The 21,650-nt window shown below is 37.8% G+C and overlaps 1 protein-coding gene across 6 annotated transcripts in view; it reads right to left on the bottom strand.

Annotated features, from left to right (window-relative positions):
- ECA3 (endoplasmic reticulum-type calcium-transporting ATPase 3) overlaps window positions 1-21,650 on the bottom strand; it is a 46,371-nt gene that overhangs the window by 13,575 nt on the left and 11,146 nt on the right. For 4 of the 6 annotated variants that reach the window (XR_015967116.2, XR_015967115.2, XM_088700858.2 and 1 more), the window contains exons 10-24: window positions 20,761-20,846; window positions 19,262-19,363; window positions 18,987-19,040; window positions 17,503-17,604; window positions 14,956-15,014; window positions 12,466-12,610; window positions 11,971-12,078; window positions 11,177-11,329; window positions 10,959-11,090; window positions 9,925-10,121; window positions 7,027-7,138; window positions 6,539-6,637; window positions 6,311-6,456; window positions 1,872-1,929; window positions 1,171-1,263 (exon numbers count right to left, since the gene is read on the bottom strand). Coding sequence is in view for 3 of the 6 variants with exons in the window: in XM_088700858.2 (XP_088556984.2) it covers window positions 1,171-1,263; window positions 1,872-1,929; window positions 6,311-6,456; window positions 6,539-6,637; window positions 7,027-7,138; window positions 9,925-10,121; window positions 10,959-11,090; window positions 11,177-11,329; window positions 11,971-12,078; window positions 12,466-12,610; window positions 14,956-15,014; window positions 17,503-17,604; window positions 18,987-19,040; window positions 19,262-19,363; window positions 20,761-20,846 (1,646 nt within the window). In the remaining 3 variants the exon portion in view is untranslated. The remainder of the gene's footprint in view (window positions 1-1,170; window positions 1,264-1,871; window positions 1,930-6,310; window positions 6,457-6,538; window positions 6,638-7,026; window positions 7,139-9,924; window positions 10,122-10,958; window positions 11,091-11,176; window positions 11,330-11,970; window positions 12,079-12,465; window positions 12,611-14,955; window positions 15,015-17,502; window positions 17,605-18,986; window positions 19,041-19,261; window positions 19,364-20,760; window positions 20,847-21,650) is intronic. The other 2 variants (XR_015967117.2, XM_008792021.6) reach the window with 1 other exon arrangement.

The following is a 21,650-nucleotide window of genomic DNA, read 5'->3' as shown; positions in this document are numbered from 1 at the left end:
TAAGAGTCCATGAGAAACCACAACAGCGCAAAAGAGTGAAGCATGCTAAGAGAGAAATTCTACTTTGTATTAATGTCAACAAAGCAGAGGGAGCTTAAAATAACATTCCTGAAACTGAAGGAAGAATTTCGCATAGGTAGCAGCAACAGAGAATATGACCTTGATAGGAATGAAAATAGATGCTTAACTCCAAGAACAGATTATAGCCTTCACAACTTCCACCACCACCAAAAGGCAGTAAATCTATGACTTCATGTTGATGCCCACACTTCTTAAGTTGGTTTCAGCTTATCTTAACAAATAATAATCATATAAGTAATATTGAGTTAGTCCATTATCTCTCTTATCATTGAAAAGGTTATGGGGTTCAGGCCCCATTAACAATGATAAAAAATCGCATGATCACAAATCAGATAAGCAGTAGCACATCCATTGATATCATATATCATGGTTGTCACATGAATCTAGATATTGAACAATTAAAAGCCCTCCTTCTGATTGACTAATATCAACTTAAATGAAAAAGTGATCAAAGATTCACCACAGAGAAATCAAAATGTTCTAAGTCAACAATCAGACTAGCTTGATGTTAGATAAATCAACTATGTTGATTGCTTTCATTTTTAAGCAATGAGAACAAGGTGGTCAGACCACTATTTCTCAGAACAATCTGGTCCTCCAGCCTGACATAATCCTTACAACCTCCAAGCATGCTCTTAATTCATGACGTGTCTGATCTAGCCTATAAAACTTCCAATAAAGGTTTTGCTTTAGGAAGCCAGGCAGTGGCAATCTGACCCATCTCCTCCCCCAAAAAGAAAAAAAGAAAAAGAAGAAAATGGTGGAGTATTATTTCACTGAAAACTCTTTTCAAATTTAATATTATTCCCTCCAAACATTAAGAAACATAAAGGTTGCGAGTATCCATATTAGCTAAATAACTGGTTAGCTTGAAAGCATAATTTATATTCTCAAAACATGATGGAGATGCTGAAGTGGGCAATGCTCCCTCCCTCATGAAACCTCCATAATTTTCCAGGCACAAGTTTCATTGATATTCATAACATTAATAGCATGTCAATCTTACTGGAAAAGTGATTAGTTATAGGAGTACTGAAGCAAGACAGTCAACCTATAGGATCTCCAGCATTTAGACAAAAATAAGAATACCTTAGCAACTGCTGTTCCTGATCCCATTGCAATTCCTATGTCTGCTTTCTTCAAGGCAGGTGCATCATTAACACCATCACCAGTCATTGCGACCTAGTACAAAAGAGAAATTTTCCAATGTCATTATATTGCAATCTAGCTCATAAAAAATAGTAAAAAGTATCTCTAGTTACCTGGATCTTATACCCTAGAAACAACTGTATGCATGAGAAATTACAAACATATAATTTGTTTAAGCATTATGGGAACAGTCAGACCAAATTTGGTTTGGGTTCATACATCATACAGAGTACGAAGTGATAACCCAGTTTACTCTGGGTTATCTCGCCAGACAACCTTCTGCAGCCCGCTTGTCCCATGGGCAAAAGGGACATTATACAGATGAGGATTAATCGGGATAAAGCTATTCAGGGTTATCCACCCCAACTTTTCCCACCTAACCTGAATAAATCAGGATAAAGTTACTCCAAGAGAAAGGCGAACAAATTTTTCCTGTGTAAAAGCAGGGTTAGTTTTCCCCAGAAACACATACGTATAACAACACCCAACACGTGTTGAGCTGAAATAGTTATCAGCATATATTTCACCCAGAACATAGAACTGTCATATCAATGTATTTTCCTATATGCACAAAACCAATTAACTATTAGAGACATAATGACAGTCTCCATAAAGAAATGCTAATGAGGTAAGAGCCATACCACTTCCCTTTGATTTTGCAAGGCTTCAACCAGCATCTTCTTGTGAGAAGGTTCAACCCTAAACCATCCAATTGCACCAGCTTGCATGAAAATCTTTTTCTCAAAGTGAGCAGTTGAAAATTGGAAAGTGGAAAAGAACATATGTATTACTTTGGATTGACAGAAAAGAAAGAATAAAATGACCATATATAGCGAAATATTAGGGAAAAAATTAATTACATAAACAACGTTACGAATTTTGATTGACATTACACATTCACATCATCTCAGCAACAATACCTAAAGTTATCATGGCATGAGCGCAGAAAGCGACATCCACAATAATTTTTAATCTCTCCTCAGAGGAATTAGTAAGAATTTGAATTTTTGAAGTCTATTATTTAAACTGTTACTTGTCAAAACCCAGCATAGAGAGAATTAAAATAAAAAAGAAATAAAAGACATGTACTTCAGTTTCTTCACAGGCATGCCACTTATATCAATTAACAACTTCTATTCTATACTTCAAAGCATACAAATTCAAGATTCATAATCTGATGAATTCTTGGTGCCAAATAGTCAACGGAACGCCTGATTTTAAATGTAATAGCATGTACTTTTACCATTGCAGGAAATGTAACCTTCCAAATTTAAGTTAACAAAACATCAAGGCTGAGTCATAAAGAAAGTTCAGTCATACCCCATATGGTCCTATAAGGGTTATGAGTTGACTGAAGAAAAGATTCAAAAGAACACTAAGTGTAGATGGGGAAAACCTGAAAGTGAGTTTCTTAGTAATCTTATTTTGTGTCAGTATGTGCTTGCTCATGATCAAGGTTTTAAAACTCTGTTTCAGTGACAGTCCCTCAGGTAGAGATTTGGTTTTGATAGTGCTGCTCCGAGTTTCAGAGATTGTGGCCAAAAATTTATAAAAATCCAAATAAATAGAGAAAAATAAGAAGAAATCAAGGCAAGTTATTTCCAAATAAATATTCAGTTAGCATTTCAACATTTAAAATACAGCCATTATATGCAAGTAGTTAGTGGACTGCATAACACCTTGGTGGTTTCTATTTAAAAAAATATTTCACAAAATAGGAAGAAGACTTAGAGAGACAAGATTGAAAGGAGTAAGAGAATGGGAGACATTCAAGGGGAGGAGGATTGTCAGGCAGAGGGTAGTGTTGACATCAACAGCTGCCACAAAAGGGGCAGAAGCAGAAAGGAGAAGGAAGAGAGGAGGACAAGGAGAGGGAACAAAGAGAAAGAAGAGAAAGAAGCATACTATCTCAAGTTCTCAACCACTGTCAGTTTTCAAAAGATTCCCACTAACTCATCATCCAATAAGGTCATTGACCGCCACAAGCTACTACACCCTCCACCTTCTTCACTATCGCTCCCCTCATGCTCTCTTGAGCACTAATAATTGTAACTCAAAATTGAACAACACACGTACCACACCAAAAGTAGGCAATGTAATAAATGGAAGCTTAACTTCACCTGAGCTGCCCTACCATAATAGCCCACTTGCCTTACATCTTGACCAGGCCAAATGTGCAAGCTAATGAAGCAAGGGTGCTTAGGCTCATGCTATGCACTCATGAGATGCATCCCAACCACATAAAAAAGCTTCCTGCGTGCTATTTATGGTGGCTAGATGAATGCCTATCCATATGTGGTTGCTTGGCTTCCTATTAGAATAATGTGGCATCCCAAACGTTTATGTACAGGAACAAAAGGTCAAGAATATCTTTCAAACAAAGAGGCTCATTAATGCAAGACAAAGCAGCCAAGGACCAGCCTATTCAACATCTATGACTGGTCCTTGAGAGTTGAAGAACCCAATCAGAAAGGCTTTGGCAACTTTTAAATGTACACAATTTGATCATCTTAAGGTTCAATTTATTTCCAACTTGAGAATCAAGTTTTATTGATAACTATTCGGAGTTTTTGCACGTCCAGCCAATGTTTTAAGTCTTAGTTCAGGACCCTGCACCGGTACCTTCGGGTATAGGTCAATATGGTAAGTAAGCTCCCACACAGACACATGGTATGCTATTGGGGTTGGCATAGCACATAATGTAAATATAGGAGCATAGTGAACCTCTGTACCACATCAATATCGTGTAGAGCTGGTTCGATACTCCCCATACCAGGTTGATACTTAAAAACCTTGCGTGCAACTATAAAAAATCTTTCTATCTTTTACTCACTATTTGAGACAAGGTTGTAATCTCTATATCGGACCCTGTACAGGAACCATGCTGGCACAGCGTCAATAGGCCTAGTACGGAGGGTCAGTCTAGTGTGCCGATACATAGTATGCCCCCTATACCAAGTATCAATTCGGTACCAATATGGTACAATTGCCCAGTACCAGGCAGCACACAACAGTACCGTACACCTTGATTTGCAATTTGCTATATCACCAAAACAAATCTTTGGTGCTCAGATCTGAAGAGATACTACTTATTTTCAAGTGTCCTAAAACGAATCAATTTCATTTTTTTCAGAAGGATGCTAGCTGAAAGTTCTGCTTGTACGTAAGAAAGTAATAAAAGAAGAAAGGGGATGTTGTTCTTATCTCTTCCCTTACTCTCTCTTCCTCTCTTCCCCCAATACCCCCTTTATTTCCTAGTTCCAACTTAATCTTATCCTCTCCTAAATTACTGTTATCAGTTGTTACTTCAATCAACGAGAAAATAACAAGAGAATTTCATATCTGAGCCCAATCAGAACAAATTACTGCAACATAAACTTTCAGCAAAAAACATTCATATCCGGGTTTGCATCCTTAAATCAAAACAAATTCCTAGTAGGGAAGTCAGCTGAAAATGGTTCTGTGGAAAACGAGTAAAAAGGAGGAGCACACTAATCCAAGAAAGGTTGCAACAAGCATAGGTAATGGAGCAATGCTGAACATCGACAGGGTCTTTAGCATTTAAATCAACAACTGAAAGAAATAAAGATGGTAAAGGGACAAATTGTTTTAGATCCTTAATGCACTGAAAGCAACCAAGCTAATGTTTTAAGATTGTATGCAAGTAAGGATGTCAAACCAGATCCAGGCAACTCCAAACTCCAATGGACAGTTGATGATGCTGATCATTAAGTAAATTCATCAGAATACAAAACCGTTAAAGCAGTTGAAGTTGTACTTCTCAATGCCAATAACAATTGTAAAGTTAGGGAGTTGGTGAAAGGTTCTGACAAAGAAGCTAAAATACATGTCTTGCATGTTTTTTATACTACTATATAGAAAAAATGTTTAAAGCAAGGATTTAAAGCCCGGTTTCCTTTTCTGATTTCAGTCACCTAGATGGAGTTCCAGTTTTGGCAGCTTTGCTTGAAGTTTCAGTCAAAAATTCAAATAATAAGGAAAATAAAAGAAATCAAGGGAAGTGATTTGACATCATTGTATTATGTTATAAAGTTATTTGCAATTACAATTTACATAGATTAGGTTAAAATCTTATAACCATGCATAATTTCCACTCAAAGTCTTCTTTCCCTATTGAAGTTTGAGCAATACATAGAATTAAGCTTGAATGACATTTCAGTAAAAAAACCACTCAAACACTACCTGTCTATTCAGTTTGAATGGAGACACTATGTACAAGGCCCTACCTCTAGGATCCTTCAAAATGATGACAAGTAATCCTTTCTTTATCACTAATGGCATCCTAAAAACAAACAAATAAATAGAGCTAAGATAGCAAAAATATACATTCTGAATTATCTAATTGTCCCCCTCCCTCACCCTTTTTCCTACTTTTGCGCCACTTCTAAGCTGTGTTGCAATCTTTCAAGTTTGACATCAAATAAACATATGATGGTTGAAGCCTTAACAGATAAATTTGTGATTGAATAAATGTATTAAAAAATAATATCAATGAATTCTATAAATAATAAACAAATATAGTCGTTCAAAAAATAAAAATTGTACTTTGGTTTTTCCAAAACCAGCCAAAGTTCAAAACCAAAAATTTTGGTTAGTTTCAGCCGAACTTTGCAATCTTGGTTTAAAGGTGGTTGACTGCTACAGCTCAATAGGATATTAATTACCGCAATCACATAGGGAATACTGTAACAGCCCATAATACTAAATTATAGTACGAAGAGTTTTTTTTTTTTTATAAGAACCATATATTCAATAGTATAATGAGTTTTCTTCAATAACCATTTTGAGATTAATTTGTTAATAATGAATAGATATGAGTCTTCAAACCCCACTTCTTATCCATGTTAAAGATGCAAAATAAGAAATAAGTGTTTGGATATCTCTAAGAAATTTACATTTGCAAGAATGTTCTAAGAGTGGTCATGGTACCACATTTTTTGATAAGGAATCTGAAGATCTGGAAGAGAACTTGTAAGTTCATTAACTGCACTCTAGTGTATAAGACATGAAATTGCATCTTCCAGAAGAATGCATAAAACATGCAAAAAAAAATAACTACCTGGTAAAAAGAACCATTCTCTGCAGTGCTAATGTTCGTTGCATGGGTGGAAGTTCTTCAAACTCACAGGCAGTATAAGAGCACCCAGTAAAATCATCCAAGTGCTTGAAAGCACCAATTTGCCGACACAGAGATTCTGCTGTAGACTAATATAGCACAAAATTAATTTTCTATCACGGGGATTACATTCTATAAAAAGAAGCAAACAAGGAAGATCATGTTCTTTACTTTGTTATCCCCTGTGACAACTATAACACGTATTCCAGCAGACATACAGGATAGCATAGCATTTCTTACTTCCTCTCTTGGTGGATCCAGCATTCCAACCTAAAGACAGATCACAAGAAAATGAAGGGAAGCGATCATTAGTAAACTTTCACTGACAACATTTATACAGAATTTCACAAAGAGAAACAGTTCAAGTGGCAGGAGGATTGTACTTATGGGAAAACGTTGCCAGGAAAGGTCATGCAGATAAAAGTATACATCTAAATCAATCCAAAGGAAGGAAAAAAACTCTAAGTACCAGAGTAAATTTATAGGGAGTTTAATGCTTGATACAATATATATATATATATATATATATATGAGAATTTATAAAGTCCAAACTCAAAAGTTACACATAAGACAATTTATAAAGCCAAAACTCAGAAGTACTGATACTAGTGCCAATCACATATTTAACTAACAAAATTAGAGAAAAGGTGAATGCATACCAATCCAATGAATGTCAGGTTTGCCTCATCCTCATGGCAAAGAGTCTGCAGACCCAAGGGCATGCGCTTCAGTGCCAACGCCAAGCATCTCAAGGTGTCTTTTCCTGCAAAGCTGCCATTCAGTAGCATGATTAGCAGGTTTCAGATATTGAAGACTGGAAAAAATGGTAGAGTTCATAGCTAAATGGCATTAACCAGAAGGATGAATATAGAACTTTGATCATCTGCCAACAATTATTTGATGTTCAATATTATCAGTGCAACCCAGCTGTCACCAACGAATGTTGCATGGAGATACATTGCTAGGAAATGAATAAGCTCATTGACTATGAAAGCAGATCGTCTTATTAGAAGAGAATATTTATATTTTTAACTCATGACATCAGTCTTTCAAAAGATCAAATTGGGAAATTTTTGACCAAAGATAATCCAATCATATCATGCTTGTCGGAATGTATTGACCTTTGCTATCCGGCGGGCACCATAACAATGTTTGGGCAAAATAAACTTAATAGCCTTTAAGATTTGCGGGATACCTTCAAACTTAACAGTTGATATTTTAAGCCAACCCAAAAATCTAGAATTCGAATAAAAGTTAAGAAATGAATTTTTATTCTCAAGGAATTTGAATTACAGAGTATTGTATTGAACTCAAACAGAGAATTATTTCTTATTTGCATGCAATAATTAAAGTAAATAGACATATATTCATGGTATGCTGAACCAGCCCGTACCGGCCGATTCAGCCAGTACCGGACCGGTCCGGTCTCTAACCGGTCTGGTTCCGCAGAGCCCATATCGGCCTGAACCGGCCAATACAAAGGCGTACCAAACGAAACCGAACCGGTTCAGTCCGGTTCGCCTGCAAACCGGATGCCACAAAGTGGACATTTAATGCCACTATGTGGCATCCAGTTCGCCAAAGAGTGGCATTGCCGCTCTGTGGCATTTTCCACTCTGTGGCCATAGCGCGTTGTGCACTGTTAGCCGGTTCGGTACTGCTATAAACCAATCCAAACCAATACTATACCGGTTCGGTAGGCGACCGGTACGCCTACCAGTACCGGTACAGCATACCTTGCATATACTTGACATCCATGTAAATAAGCTCGTATTTAGTAGTTGATATGTCAATTAGTAGTCCAGTGGCTTCTTGGTTTCCACCTTCAAATGATGAAAAACACCAAAAATAAGGTTTAAAAGGCTTCCGATCAATATCAATGGTATCAACCGGTTGAGGACCCGTTTGGATACAATCTAGCATATTTCAAGTGCTTTGGCCCTGGTTCAGCCAAATCAGGTGTACCGGCCCCACTACTCTCAACAACTGACCAGAATATCAAGCTAATGATATTCAAGCACTAGTAATAAAGTAATTCAAACCAGTATATGTTTAGAATTTGAGTAAAGTGACATATCTCAGCAATGCAACTTACAAATCTTTTCCACAAACTTGTGTATCCTTCTTTGCCAGTGCATGTGCAGACAAAACACAAGTAGCACGGTAGGTCCTGACTAGCAAGTCAAATTAGAGTGCTTTATATAGATAAACGTTATATTTATAACAAATATCCTTGTCTCACTTAATTTGCCTCAAAGAGCACCCCAGTGATACATCACTAGGATATTTTATTTTTAAAAGATAATCTTCAAAGAACTATATATTCTTGTCTCCTCCCCCCCTTCCTCCATCAGAGGTCTTATATTTAACCCATTATTATAATCCTTGCCCATTACCAATTTGGCATGATTGAGCACATGATCAAACTTGAGATTTGGTACAATGCACATGGAGCAGACATGGGGGAACCCAGATTAATCTTTGCACACTAGGGTCTCTACAACATTCTAATAGGAGGTCTTTCAGTTTGAGCCTGGGTCTTGAACTAGGCATGGACATCACACAACCACCATGTGGATGCCCCATACATGCTAAACATGCATAATGGAACCTTTTTTGGAAAGGCATAGGTCATGCAAGCACCAAATCTTCCCCACAATTGCTACGCATAAGTCTAATGGAGCAATTTTGAAATCAAAAAATTGACAGGTATGGGTGTTGATGAGGCTAAATGGATGCCTGAGTGAGCTAGTTTGATAACCCTGAGTGGGTGTTCCAAAAAGCGAGGCTTAATGGTATTCTTAAACTATTACTATAGTACAGAGCAACCTCCAAATCATCAAATCAATGCCGGCCATTGGTAAAATAACATAAACTAACCTTAATCCTTCATTCATGTTGAGTTAATTAGTTGAGTGTGTACTTTGTCATAAATATAATGCTGAATGTCAAAGTCTAACAAAATTGATAATCTCAGACAACCTACATAGCTAAGATTCTGTCTCAAATCTTACAAATTCACACTTCTAAATTCTAACACTATCATTCCAATGAATCTTGCAGAGTTATTCTATATTATTCTTTGGTTCTTCCTTGATTCATCTTCTTGAGGAAATAATAAGCATCTTGGTCTCCCTCTTTGTTATTGAACAGATTTTTCATCTTGAAGAAAGTTCATAAAAAAAATCAGATGGCATAAATAGATCCAGCAAATGAATCTCCATGACAAAACCATAATTTCAAGAGCTAGTAATACTGGCAAGCATTTGGCAGGCGTGGCACCTATTGATTCCCTTCCAATAAAAAAAGGGGTCCCTAAGTCCATTTCTTTTTTCCCTTTCTTTTTCTTTTGACATGCTGGCACCTCATGCCAGTGTCACTTAAATCCTTGGATGAAACCTTCCAAAAGGAAACGAAACAAAATGATTTCCTACATAATGTAGATAAATCTGATGAATAGAAGCATATCATTTTCAATAAGAACCAAGTAATAGCAAGACTGGATAAATTTGATGAGCGGTTGCAAGTTTATGTGAAAAAACAAAAGACAAGCTGACCTTTGGAACCTAGCCACCAACTCATTGCGAATATCAGCAGTTAGCGGAACTGAAGAGCCATCATCATTGCACAAAATATGTGTGCACCTGGAGATTATACTCTCTGGAGCACCTTTTGAAAACATGATTTCTTGCTGCTTTCGACTACAAAGGACGCTCATCATTTTACGGTCACGAGAGAACTCTAAAACAGAGATCTGTGAAAGAAAAACAAGATATCAGAAAGAGAAAGACGATACTAAATCTTAGTTCAAGAAAAAGGTAAAGATGTTCATTGTCAATCTGTTACAAAATAAAAAATAAGTACAATGGGGAAAAAAATGGACAGCCATAACCATGAATTCTATGCTTTATTTCAAGATTCACAACTTAGGTTAGCCTGCAAATACTTCATAACCATTCCAGAATTCATGCATGGTACTTGAAAAAAATAGAAGCAAGATGCTAACTAGAAGATGTAGTAAAGATGACTCAAAGTTTTCTCCCCTCAAACCAATTTATAGAAAAGGGTATTCAGTAATAAATTATGAAAAATATGAAATCAAAAGCATTTTCTGTTACAAAATAAAAAATAAGTACAATGGGGAAAAAAATGGACAGCCATAACCATGAATTCTATGCTTTATTTCAAGATTCACAACTTAGGTTAGCCTGCAAATACTTCATAACCATTCCAGAATTCATGCATGGTACTTGAAAAAAATAGAAGCAAGATGCTAACTAGAAGATGTAGTAAAGATGACTCAAAGTTTTCTCCCCTCAAACCAATTTATAGAAAAGGGTATTCAGTAATAAATTATGAAAAATATGAAATCAAAAGCATTTTCTGCAGCCTTAAAGTTGTACTGTATCATTGTAGAACTAGCAAGCCTATGTCAGACAGAATTCACAAGACTTCTCAAAAAAAAAAAAAAGGGTTCTTTCTTACAAACACAGAGATATCAAAGGAAAGCAATACAACTTGCATTAGAAAAAGCATTGAAACATATAAAATTAAAATATATGTTCCATTCCAGATTAATTAATACACAAACCTTTTTGAACTGGTGTTCCCAATAGCGGTTGCAATAAGATGCACGTTCATGCTTACTCAACATATTCAGAGCTGAAGGCATAGAGTCAAAACCAGGAAGGCCTACCTGATAACAATTTAGATAAAGGAGACACTAGCAATATGTGAGGGAACAACTGCTACCAAACAAAAAATACACAAAAGTGCAACCACACTTGAGAGCCAGATATATCAACAAACCTTTTCCACTAACACACGTAAAGCAACTTCAGTTGACTCCCCAATTTTCTCATAGTTTCTCTTATCTGGATTATATTGTAGTATAGAATCATTGCAAAGAGCTGAACACATTGCTATATGAAGAAGACATGGAAATTGAGCAGGAAACTCGAGCTGCAGAGGATGACAAAAGAACATCAGCATGTGTGCTAAGAAGATCTTCACATCTAAGACAGATCCGTTTTCACAAACCCATATTAACAGACAAGGCCTGGTTGTTTTCGTTGTTATTGCTAACATGTCATAGAACCACTGAGGTAATAATGATAATGTGGCCTACAGGTAATCACAATGGAAAATAATATCAAAAAAGAACTGTCAATTTTCTGTTACTATGTATATCTTGTGATATGTCCACATATGCACTTGACAAGTAACTAGAAATTAAAATAATTGTCCATAATTATCCTTCAAATATTCTGTAATAAATAGAAAATAATGCAAGAATTGTAAGCTGAGATCGAGGTTATAGAGGCAATTTGAAAGCAAGAACTTCCTGGTCCCATATCATTTAACCTATTAGCACAGCTTCTAGCCAGGTTTAGCCTAGTTGGGATGTTGTTATGCATTCATAACTTGTGTCATAGTGAACAAACAAAATGTTCAGAACCACAGAATTTAAAAAAAAAAAAACAGATTGGATCATGACCCACATTTTAATCAAGAAGATTAGTTAGATAACCAACATCAACATCCACCATAGAACATGCCATATCACCAACACAAATGCTAAAAGCAAAAGCAAACTAAACTACCTGCACTCCTGCAGCATCAAAAATCAGGCCCTCTGGTGCAAATGTTGTTCCACTAACAATGTACTCATTAGTGATAGGACCTCGGTGCACAGATTGGACCACACAAATCTGCAAAGATATAAGGTATTATGAATTGAATAATATGAACATGTTCAATTAACTCATAATGTAGTTAAAATATGAATAGTCAAATTGTATTCCTTTCTTGTAAATAGGTCACAATGGGAATAATCAATTGAATAAATTCTATCCCAACTGGTGAACTAGATCAATGATTGGAATCTAGATATCCATTCCAAGCAGTACACCTTTTACTTGAAATCAAATCGAAACCTTGTGAAGCTGTTTGAGAACAAAGATTATGAGGATATAATTAATTTGAAAAACTTATACTAACAGTCTGGAGTACTGTAATTTACTAGCAAATCTGAAGACAAGCAGGTATATCACTAAAACAAAGTCCAGACACAGCATCTAGAGTTTCAAGTGATTCACCTTTGAAACAGACATCATGTTTGTAGTAAGGGTACCAGTTTTGTCACTACATATCACAGTTGTGCAACCTAAAGCCTCGACTGAAGGTAACGACCTGACAATAGCATTCAAGCGGGCCATTCTTTTGGTACCCAGAGCCAAGCATCTAAATGAACACAAAAAACATCATAGTTAAACAGAAATCAGATGAAATAGAAGCAACTAAGTGTACATTAATGCAAGTTATTATAAAATCACCATGCTACATAATTCCATCAGGAAAAGTATATTTCTGTTAAATATAAGTAGGCATAAATTAGACAAATAGAATTAGATTGAATAACAATATCCTGACACTGAGTTTTAGTGGCAAAAATGTTATAATGTTACTATATTAGGCTCTTTTAGCATAATAATTAGAACAAGTATAATCTAAATCTGATACAGATACAACACTAGGCTCAAATATGATGGATACATACCCATCGCTTCTCTTGGAATATGACAATAAATTCATAACTTGGTACATGGGCTTGGATGTGTAGGTTAGGGCTAAAACACAAAGCATAATCAATGACCAGAGCTAGAGATTTTCAAAATTTTATATTTACCTTCATTTTTGCGAGAGAAATCCACAAATTAACTATTTCCAGATCTTTTTATTTGTGGTAGAAGACTGTTTCTGGATCTATGCTGCTCCACATCAGAGAAATTCCAAAATTTTATAAAACCATACTCTAAACAATGATACTTCTACAGCTTCCAGAAGACCCCTTCACTTCTTCCTGGGATAACCTTTTTTTGGCAGGAGAAAAGGGATGGATACGAGGGATGCATTATAAATCCCCATATGACCACCAATACATAACAAAATGCTACGACACTTAAACAAGAGAAATATGCTTTTAATGGCATATCATTCTCCAAGAAACTCAAGCAATTATGAAGCAAAAAATCCTTTTCCAGATCTTTTGCACCACTCTATATCAGAAAACTTATAAGATTTATAAAATCCATTCTGCAAGAGATAATATCTACTTATAAAGTTTTGTTGGTTCTTGTCAAATAGGGAAGTAAGCTATACCAAGATGTTTGTATAGGATTCTCACAAAAATGACACATAGGACTGGGGTTTCTGATTAGATGACGTGTTCTTGATTAAATAGTATTATGGCAGACCCAACAATTTCGAACAAGGCCTAATATATGGTTATGTTACATTCTGTGTTGTAAGCCTAGCATGCAGCATTTGTTAGGTTCGCCCAAGGTAATGATATTTTGTGTGCCGCACAGTACTAGAACATAGAACCTGCAAATGATTAACAATAATGTTATTGCTAAGGCTAGCAAATTGCTACCTCCATCGTTTTTTGGATAATTCCTTCATCATTATTTTAATGAAAATCTTATATTAACTGCTCGTAGGACATAAAATTTCAGTTTCTTTATTTGAACTTTTTGCATGGCATTCATTAAATCTCTTGAGGTGCTTGACTTGTACTTAGATACAGTTAATAAGTTTGGCTCTTTTCAATTTAGGGAATTACATGAGCAATTCAACAGTTTTTACTAAATTTATGTTGGGCAAGCAGAAAATTGGAATTTCATGTTAATTTCATTATCAAAATTATGTTTAATAAAAGCTCCATCAAGAATTGAAACCATAGTTACTTCATGATTCAACTTCGAATTGAGTTTTCATAAGACCCTAAAACATTGCAACATAAGCTGTGGCAATTTAACAAGGTCAGAAGCTGTTGGAAGTTCAGTTCTTGGTTGTTGTGGTTTTATTTCTCAAAGAATAGGGACTTGCATGATCTCCCTAAATTATGAGATAGTACACCAGAAACCTCAGTGGACTTGTAGATTCAGCGGACAGGTGCATATACCTTTACAAGAACTTTCTGGTTACAGCTACACGTGCATAAATAGACGTCAAGGATTTGGCAAATATATTATCTAAACAGGCTCACAAATGGCTTATCCTTAGTGAGTAAATGCTAGAGAGCATGCGAAAATGTATGCATGCAATCTTATGTTTTTACTTTATGTTGTTTAGCATCTTCCTCTATGAACATTTAGTTGCAAGGTTCGCCGTCTCGATACTGGACCCCTTATCAGTAGCACGCTGGTATAGTCTCAGTACGCCTGGTACGGAGATTGGTTCAGGATACCAAGACTCATTACGTCCCCTATACCGAGCCTCGGTTCGATACCGATATAGCATGGTACGGCATGGCTAGTACGAAGCGGTATGCGACCAGTATGGTGAACCATGTTTAGTTGTTTGTCTTTTTTCTTGATTTATAGCAACTACACAATTGTGTGATAGAATATGTAATTAAAATGAAAGCAGGAAATACTCTTTCTATATATATTAATATCAAACACATTATTTCATATGTCGATGCTTATGGCACATAAACATCATTTAGAGTGTCAGAAAAATAATTTCTTAAAAGTGATGCAAAAGCTTATGATGTAAAGTAATGTACAATCAAGGAAACTCACGTTGTAACAACAGCTGGAAGCCCTTCAGGAATGGCTGCAACTGCAAGAGCAACTGCGATCTACGTACAAAAGTAATTGGTCAAGCAAATGAGTGAGTTGGGGGAGAGGGTGAGAAAGATAACTTGTCACATAGTCATTCTATTTGTTATTAAATTATCAGTATAGATGGAAGACTGGCATACCTAAAAAAAGAAAAAAAAAGACTAAAGTAAAAGGATGAACACAATTTACAACCTATGAGCAGCAAAAATATCCAAAACTTGAGTGCAAGATCCAAAATGCAAATGGTGCAGTCAAATGATAGGAGAGTACAATGAAGATCGTATCCTCTTGATACAAGAGGTGTATAAACTGCAAATCTTTCTTTCAGGCCCCATTATCTTCATCACATTATTTTAATGATCATGACAAATCCCAGGAGATGGAGCAGAAGAAATAAACAATATGAAATTATGAATAATGTACTGCTATTAATTACATCATTATTTTTTGCTAAGCTATGCCTTATAACATTAGTTTGTTTCTGTGCTGGGTTACAAAAACAAAAAAAGAAAAAGAAAAAGAAATCTACTGCTCCTGATAAATTGTTTATCTAATATAAAACAAAACACCAATCCCCCCAGCAAGTACATGCATGCTTGGAGGGCCGGGAGGAGAGGGGGGGTGGGTGGGAGCAGGGAATGCCAACTGTTGCTGGAAATTGGACCCGGGGGCAATCTTCGGTCGAGGGAGAGGGAGCTGCGGGTCACCACGGCGGGGCGGCGACCAGTCTGCGGGCGGCGTCCTCCGTTTGGGGTGGCCGGAGAGAGGAAGCAGGGGGTCCTCACGGCGGGGCGGCGATCCGTCAGCGGGCGGCGTCCACCGTCTGGGGTGCCTGCAGGCAAACCGGTGGCCGGGCTTTCCGGCGCCGGCCCTCCGACGCTCAAGTCAGGGAGGGGGCAAAGTGTGTAGAGAGGAGATAAACAGTGTTTGTAGGGCACGGAATTTCCCAACCCCCTCCTGAGAAGCCAAGGCTCCCTTTTATAGGTGGGGGTCGGTTTACCTGTGATGTAACAGGGCGAGGCCATAGTACGGCTCGGCATGTGGCTCAGGTCGGCGCACGGTCAGGCGAATCATTGTGCTGATGTCGGCGGTGGGGGCGTCGTACGACCCGAATCAGTACGCTACCAGGGGAATCATTGCATTGGTGTCGGAGGTATGGCCGAGATCAGAGACTTATCATGGTTGACCAGACTCTGCTGGGCTAACTTGCCGTGGAGAGCTGAGAGTCCGTAGATGACAGGAGCCATACGCATTAAATGTGGAGTAAGCCGGAGATCCGCATTAATTGCAGAGTAGGCCGGAGATCCGCATTAATTGTGGAGTAAGCCGGAGATCCGCATTGATTGTTGAGTGAACTGGAGGTTTACAGTAGCCATGCGCAATAAATGCTGAAGCAGCGGCAGGATATGGTCCTCAGTTGGACCTCAGAGGAGTACGGCCGTAGTAGGTGGCTGACAAGGGTAGACCTTGAGCATCAGGATTTTCCTAGGTCGGAGGTTTCGAGGTCGGATGTCTTGAGGTCGGGCGTTCCGAGGTCGGACGCCGACTTTGGCTGTTCAGGGTCGGCGATTGTGCGGCTTCTTGGGGGCATTTGTGTCACTTGGGGGGAAAAATCTTATTCCCCCAACACCAACCATCATCCTCCATCAGCAACCGGCTGCCTCCTCTTCCAACAGATCTTGTTCTTTTATTTCACTTCCCCTTTCTCTTTTATTTTTCCTATTCTTCTATGTTGTTCTTTTATTTCGCTTCCCCTTTCTCTTTTGTTTACTTTAAATGTTTATCTTTTGTTATTCTCCCTCTTGTTTTCATTTCTCCTCTTCTTCTCTTTTTTCATCCTTCCATTTTTTTTTACTTTACCTTTTTCTTTTCCCTTCCTCTGCCTACATATGTTTCAAAAATCCAGGTCACTAGGGTCTGCACAGATTCGTGGACAACCAAGAATTCAGCTATATTCACCATGTAGGCCACCCTGGCAAATTGGCATATGCTCCATTGCTCTATTGATTTAAGTCCCTTAATTACCAATCAAAAGGAAATGGCAGACATAAGTGACAGCACATGGCTACATCTATTACATAAATAAGTGAAAATATTGTGCAGAAGTTTATTTGATCTATTTATAATGATATGATTAGTTTCTATTTAAAGGATTATTCGACCGACTTCTTTAGTCAGTTAAAAAATTTACAGCAAAGAAAGTATTCGAATTGAGCATCCAGATGGTTGTTGCAAAAGTGATCGTCAATACTTTGGCAAAATATACATTTCTTTGTGAAAACATAATAAAAATAAGGAACAGCTTCAAGAAAATATTCATCCCATATGCATGCTCAATTCACAGGTTAAGCTGGCGCCCGCAACCTTGGCAAAACAAATAGACAATGCAGCTCTCTGTACATCAAAACCATGTGCCACAAAAACCATATGGACAGCCAAAATTTCCAAAATATCCAGCTTAGAACACACTATATGAAATAACAAAAATCAAGCATAAAGATTTACCTTGAAGTAATGGATAGCACCTCTCAGAAAGCCACCATGAGAAGGATCCTGGAAATGGCCAATGTTTACAACCCACACGAGAACACAAATTCCTGCAATGACCTGAAAACAAGTAGATTTACAACTATATTCCTACTAAAATAGTGACCATATGAGAGCAATAGATTTACAGCTATGACACCTTCAGTAATCAGTACATGACTATGACAGCAACAGAATGAGTGATGAATAAGGCTCTTAAAAAAAAATGGATAATAAACTGGAGAACTTTTAAAAACAGGCAAAGAAAGGTTAGTAATGAATCTTTGAGGTAAATTGTCAAATATCTGAGTTCAAAAAGGACAATGGTTCTGCACTTCTGCATTCTAAATTTGTCAATAAAACTACAAGATTACCATTCATTAGTATATTAGTGAGTCAAATGAAACTTATATATTAGCATTTTATGATTGAAGATATGAGGTAAATGCACAGATTGAAGAGTTCAAGCCAAGGTTCGCCGTACTGGTATCGGTAGGCGTACCGGTCGCCTACTGGACCGGCACGGTTCCGGTTCGGACCGATTTAAACCGGTACCAAACCGGAACACTCTTCCCCACTGGAGCCAGGGAGAAGAAGAGAACGAGAGAGCGAGCGGGGGAGAGGAGAGGCCGCCCGCGGAGGGCGGCGGAGCCGGGGGGGAGGGGGGCGGAGCCCGCAGGGGGCGGCGAAGGCCAAGGCCGCGGTTGCGTCCTCTGTTTGCCGACATCACTTACAAATCCTAATTTTTTTTCCATGGCCGCATCTTCTGTTTCGAAAGAAACAAGGGACGCGGTCGCAGCCTTAGCCTCGGCCTCCGCCGCACCCCCGCGAGCTCTCCCCCCCCCCCACGGGCTCCGCTGCCCCCCCGGCCTCCGTCGGTCCCCCATAGCCCTCCGCAGGCAGCAGAGGCCTCTCCTTCCTCTCTCTTCCCCACGCTCTCTCTCTCTCCTTCTCGTCGTCTTCCCCGGCTCTAGCTGGGTTCGGCTGGTACCGATTTTCACTGCTCTGACGTACCGGTTATAGGTCGGACCGATCCGAACCAGCCAGTATGGGCCGGTTCGTCAGACCATGGTTCAAGCAATTCAAGATCAAAGACTATAATAAAGAAATATAAAGTTAATGATAGAAATTCAATATGCCCAAGTAAGAAGCATCCACGAGGCATTTAAGCTTCTTCACGGCAATCTTAGCCAGGACACCTACAAGCAAACTCGGCATTAGTTCTCAATGGTTTGATATGCTATTTCTTAGCTCCAGGGTCAAGAGATCCATAACAAAAGAATAACATGGTTGGGCTTAGCTAGCAAGTGCCATATTGGTGACATTATATTTCTCTGTTGTTTTTGCAAGGAAGTCAATTAACCTAACTTCCATTCAATATGCAAACTTCTTGAAATGAAACCATCAACAAATTATTAGAGCTTAGAAAATGATGAATGGACAATGAAATCATTGACAATTACCTTGGCCAAAAATGTGCCAAATTCATCTAGCTTCTTCTTTAAAGGTGTCATTTCCTGCAAGCCATAAGAATTTTGTCAATATAAGCAACAATAGCACTAATAATGGTACATAGACATGAATAAGCATAATGGATACTAGAAAAGAAAATGGAAAGAAATAACAGATGATGCTAAAAAATACACAAGATGTGAAGCAAGAGAAGGATTGCCACACATCATCTCTGGAATGAAGAAGCAAATTTCACAGCCAATATGGAAAATCAGAAGGCTCTTACATCTTCTGTTCTTAACATTGCATCACGTATACTACCCATTGCAGTGTTGGAGCCAACACCAACAACAACTGCTCTTGCTCTACCGGCAACCACAACAGTACCCTGCATAATAAGGGTTAGGATTTTATTATACACTATAATCACAAATCATAGAGCAACTAAAAAGACAATAAATTAAGGGCTTCAAGCAAGATTGGGCGAAACGTACCGAACCATACGTTCAGGGTGTACCATACCAAACCGAACCGACAGAAAATCGGGACGGTTTGCTCCATCAATTCGGCTCACACTCCCTCCCCCTCCTTTCCTGCCTCTCCCTCCCTCCCTTTCTCTCTCCCTCTCTCCCTGCTAGAGTTAGGGTTAGGAATTAACCCTCCCCTTCCTTTCTCCCTCCCTCCCTCCCCCCCTCTCCCTCTCCCTCTCCCTCTCCCCTCCTCTCTCTCTTCCTCACTCCTTTTCTCCCTCTCCCCTTGTCTCCTTGTTTTCGGTTCGCCTTGGATCAACACGGTACGAATCTGTACCGTGCTGAACCGGTCACCGGCCGGTACGCCCTTCAGTACCGGTCCAGCGAACCTTGGCTTGAAGCATTTAAAAATTTAAAAGTTAGGAGATATGGCAACTAATTTCACCAAGTGAATAGTTCTACTAATGACAATTTCAAATGCATAATAAAAAACCTATTTAATCATAACTATATAGTCATAAATTAAAAGGTAATAGCTTATAAAGGGGGAAATAATGGAAACAGCATTAATATACCCAAAAAATAAGGACCTTTTTAATAAATCCAGCTTAGTGCTCTGCAACTAGCAGCTTGAGTAAAAAATATCTATCATGAAATTGCAAGACATTGAAACTGGGTAGTGCCAGAAGTATAAGTCGTCAAAACTAGTGGAGCAGAGAATAGAAACAGAAATTGTTTCCTAGGCATAACTGAATACTTCTTTCCCCTTTTTTTTCTCAAACAATTCCTAGGCATATCAATTGCCAAGACATGTCTATATGGTAAATTACAGTACTGACACCAACGTACCATAACTAAGGAATGTTTGCGACATTCCTAAAAGTTATAAGTCATTAATGACTGCAGTTCTAAAGTTCACAGGGAACTCTACCATGAAATCTGCAAAGCTAAAGAAAAATTAATTTATTATCACAGGTTGTTAATAGACATGGAAGAGTCAAAGCTTTGCCAAAGTTCTGATGATACAGCATATCAGAAGGGGAAGGACGAGTGATGATTTATGCAGTCACTAGTGTTTATATACATCTTCAAGATGTTATGAGATTTGTCAACTATATTAAATTTTCTCCACTAGAAACGCACTATTTTCTGTCTTCTTGTTTTTAAAAGTAAATAATTGAAAATTTATAATGGTACAGAATTTTAAAATGAATTTTTCACCCAAAAAAAAACTACCAGAGCAACGAACAAGTAAACAAGCATAGCAGCATACAATAAATCTCATCCAGAAGTAGGTAAGAGATTCAGATCTTACTGAGAAGAGGATGTTTGTTTTATCTTGATAGACAGCATTTGTAGCTAAAGTAGATTCAAGGTCCTTTGCCACAGAGCAGCTCTCACCTAACATTAAACAAAAAAATATTTTCATAAGCAAAAAAAGCAATCTAAGGTTCATGAAATGTATAGAGAAAATGTCATGGATGACAAACTTCCTTGTAGGCTGAGCTCTAACTCCAAACAACCATATCCATATAACAGTGACTGAAAACATGCATAGCTATAAAGATTTTTACATGCAATCACATCTATGCACAAAGATAGATATATAGTGTTCCCCCTATTTATTCTATCAGCCACCATTGTCACCATGCAGTACTCACTAGCTTATAGACAGCAAAGTATGGCTGATGCACTGAGGTTTTGCACCTTCAATCGATAATCATCTCTTCACTAAAAATGCTCTTTTTCTCTGGAACTAAAAATGCCTCTTTTGTCAAGCAAATTTATAATGTTTTAAAGCCAATGCTCAAAAGTCCATAAAGTGGTTGTTCATAAATGCTTTTTTCATCACCAGTCTTTCACAAGTAGAAAACATCATATTTGCAAAGTGAATGTTCATAAATTATACAGGTAATATGCATCCTGTAATGCATCCATCCTGCTTAAATTTATTCAATTCAGTGGCATGCCAGTCTTACATAAATATATCCTACATATATGACAAGTCTACAAATGGCAGATTGCAACATACACTGCAACTAGATCTAGTCAAATTAAGCAATAACAATAACAAGCATGAAAAGTATAATTACAACTAACAGCTGTTTCATATAAGCGTTACAAACTATTGTTGTGACTTGTGATGCTTTTGCATGAATTTCTCTCACAAATTTATTGTGTATGATAAAACATCCGAGTTCAGAC

The sequence above is a fragment of the Phoenix dactylifera genome, chromosome 7, assembly GCF_051530095.1.
Source record: "Phoenix dactylifera cultivar Ajwa chromosome 7, Ajwa_hap1_PhDact_Kaust_v1.1, whole genome shotgun sequence".
Lineage (NCBI taxonomy): Eukaryota > Viridiplantae > Streptophyta > Magnoliopsida > Arecales > Arecaceae > Phoenix > Phoenix dactylifera.
Note: the sequence above shows the minus strand (reverse complement) of the source record. Positions and strands in the feature narration are given on the sequence as shown.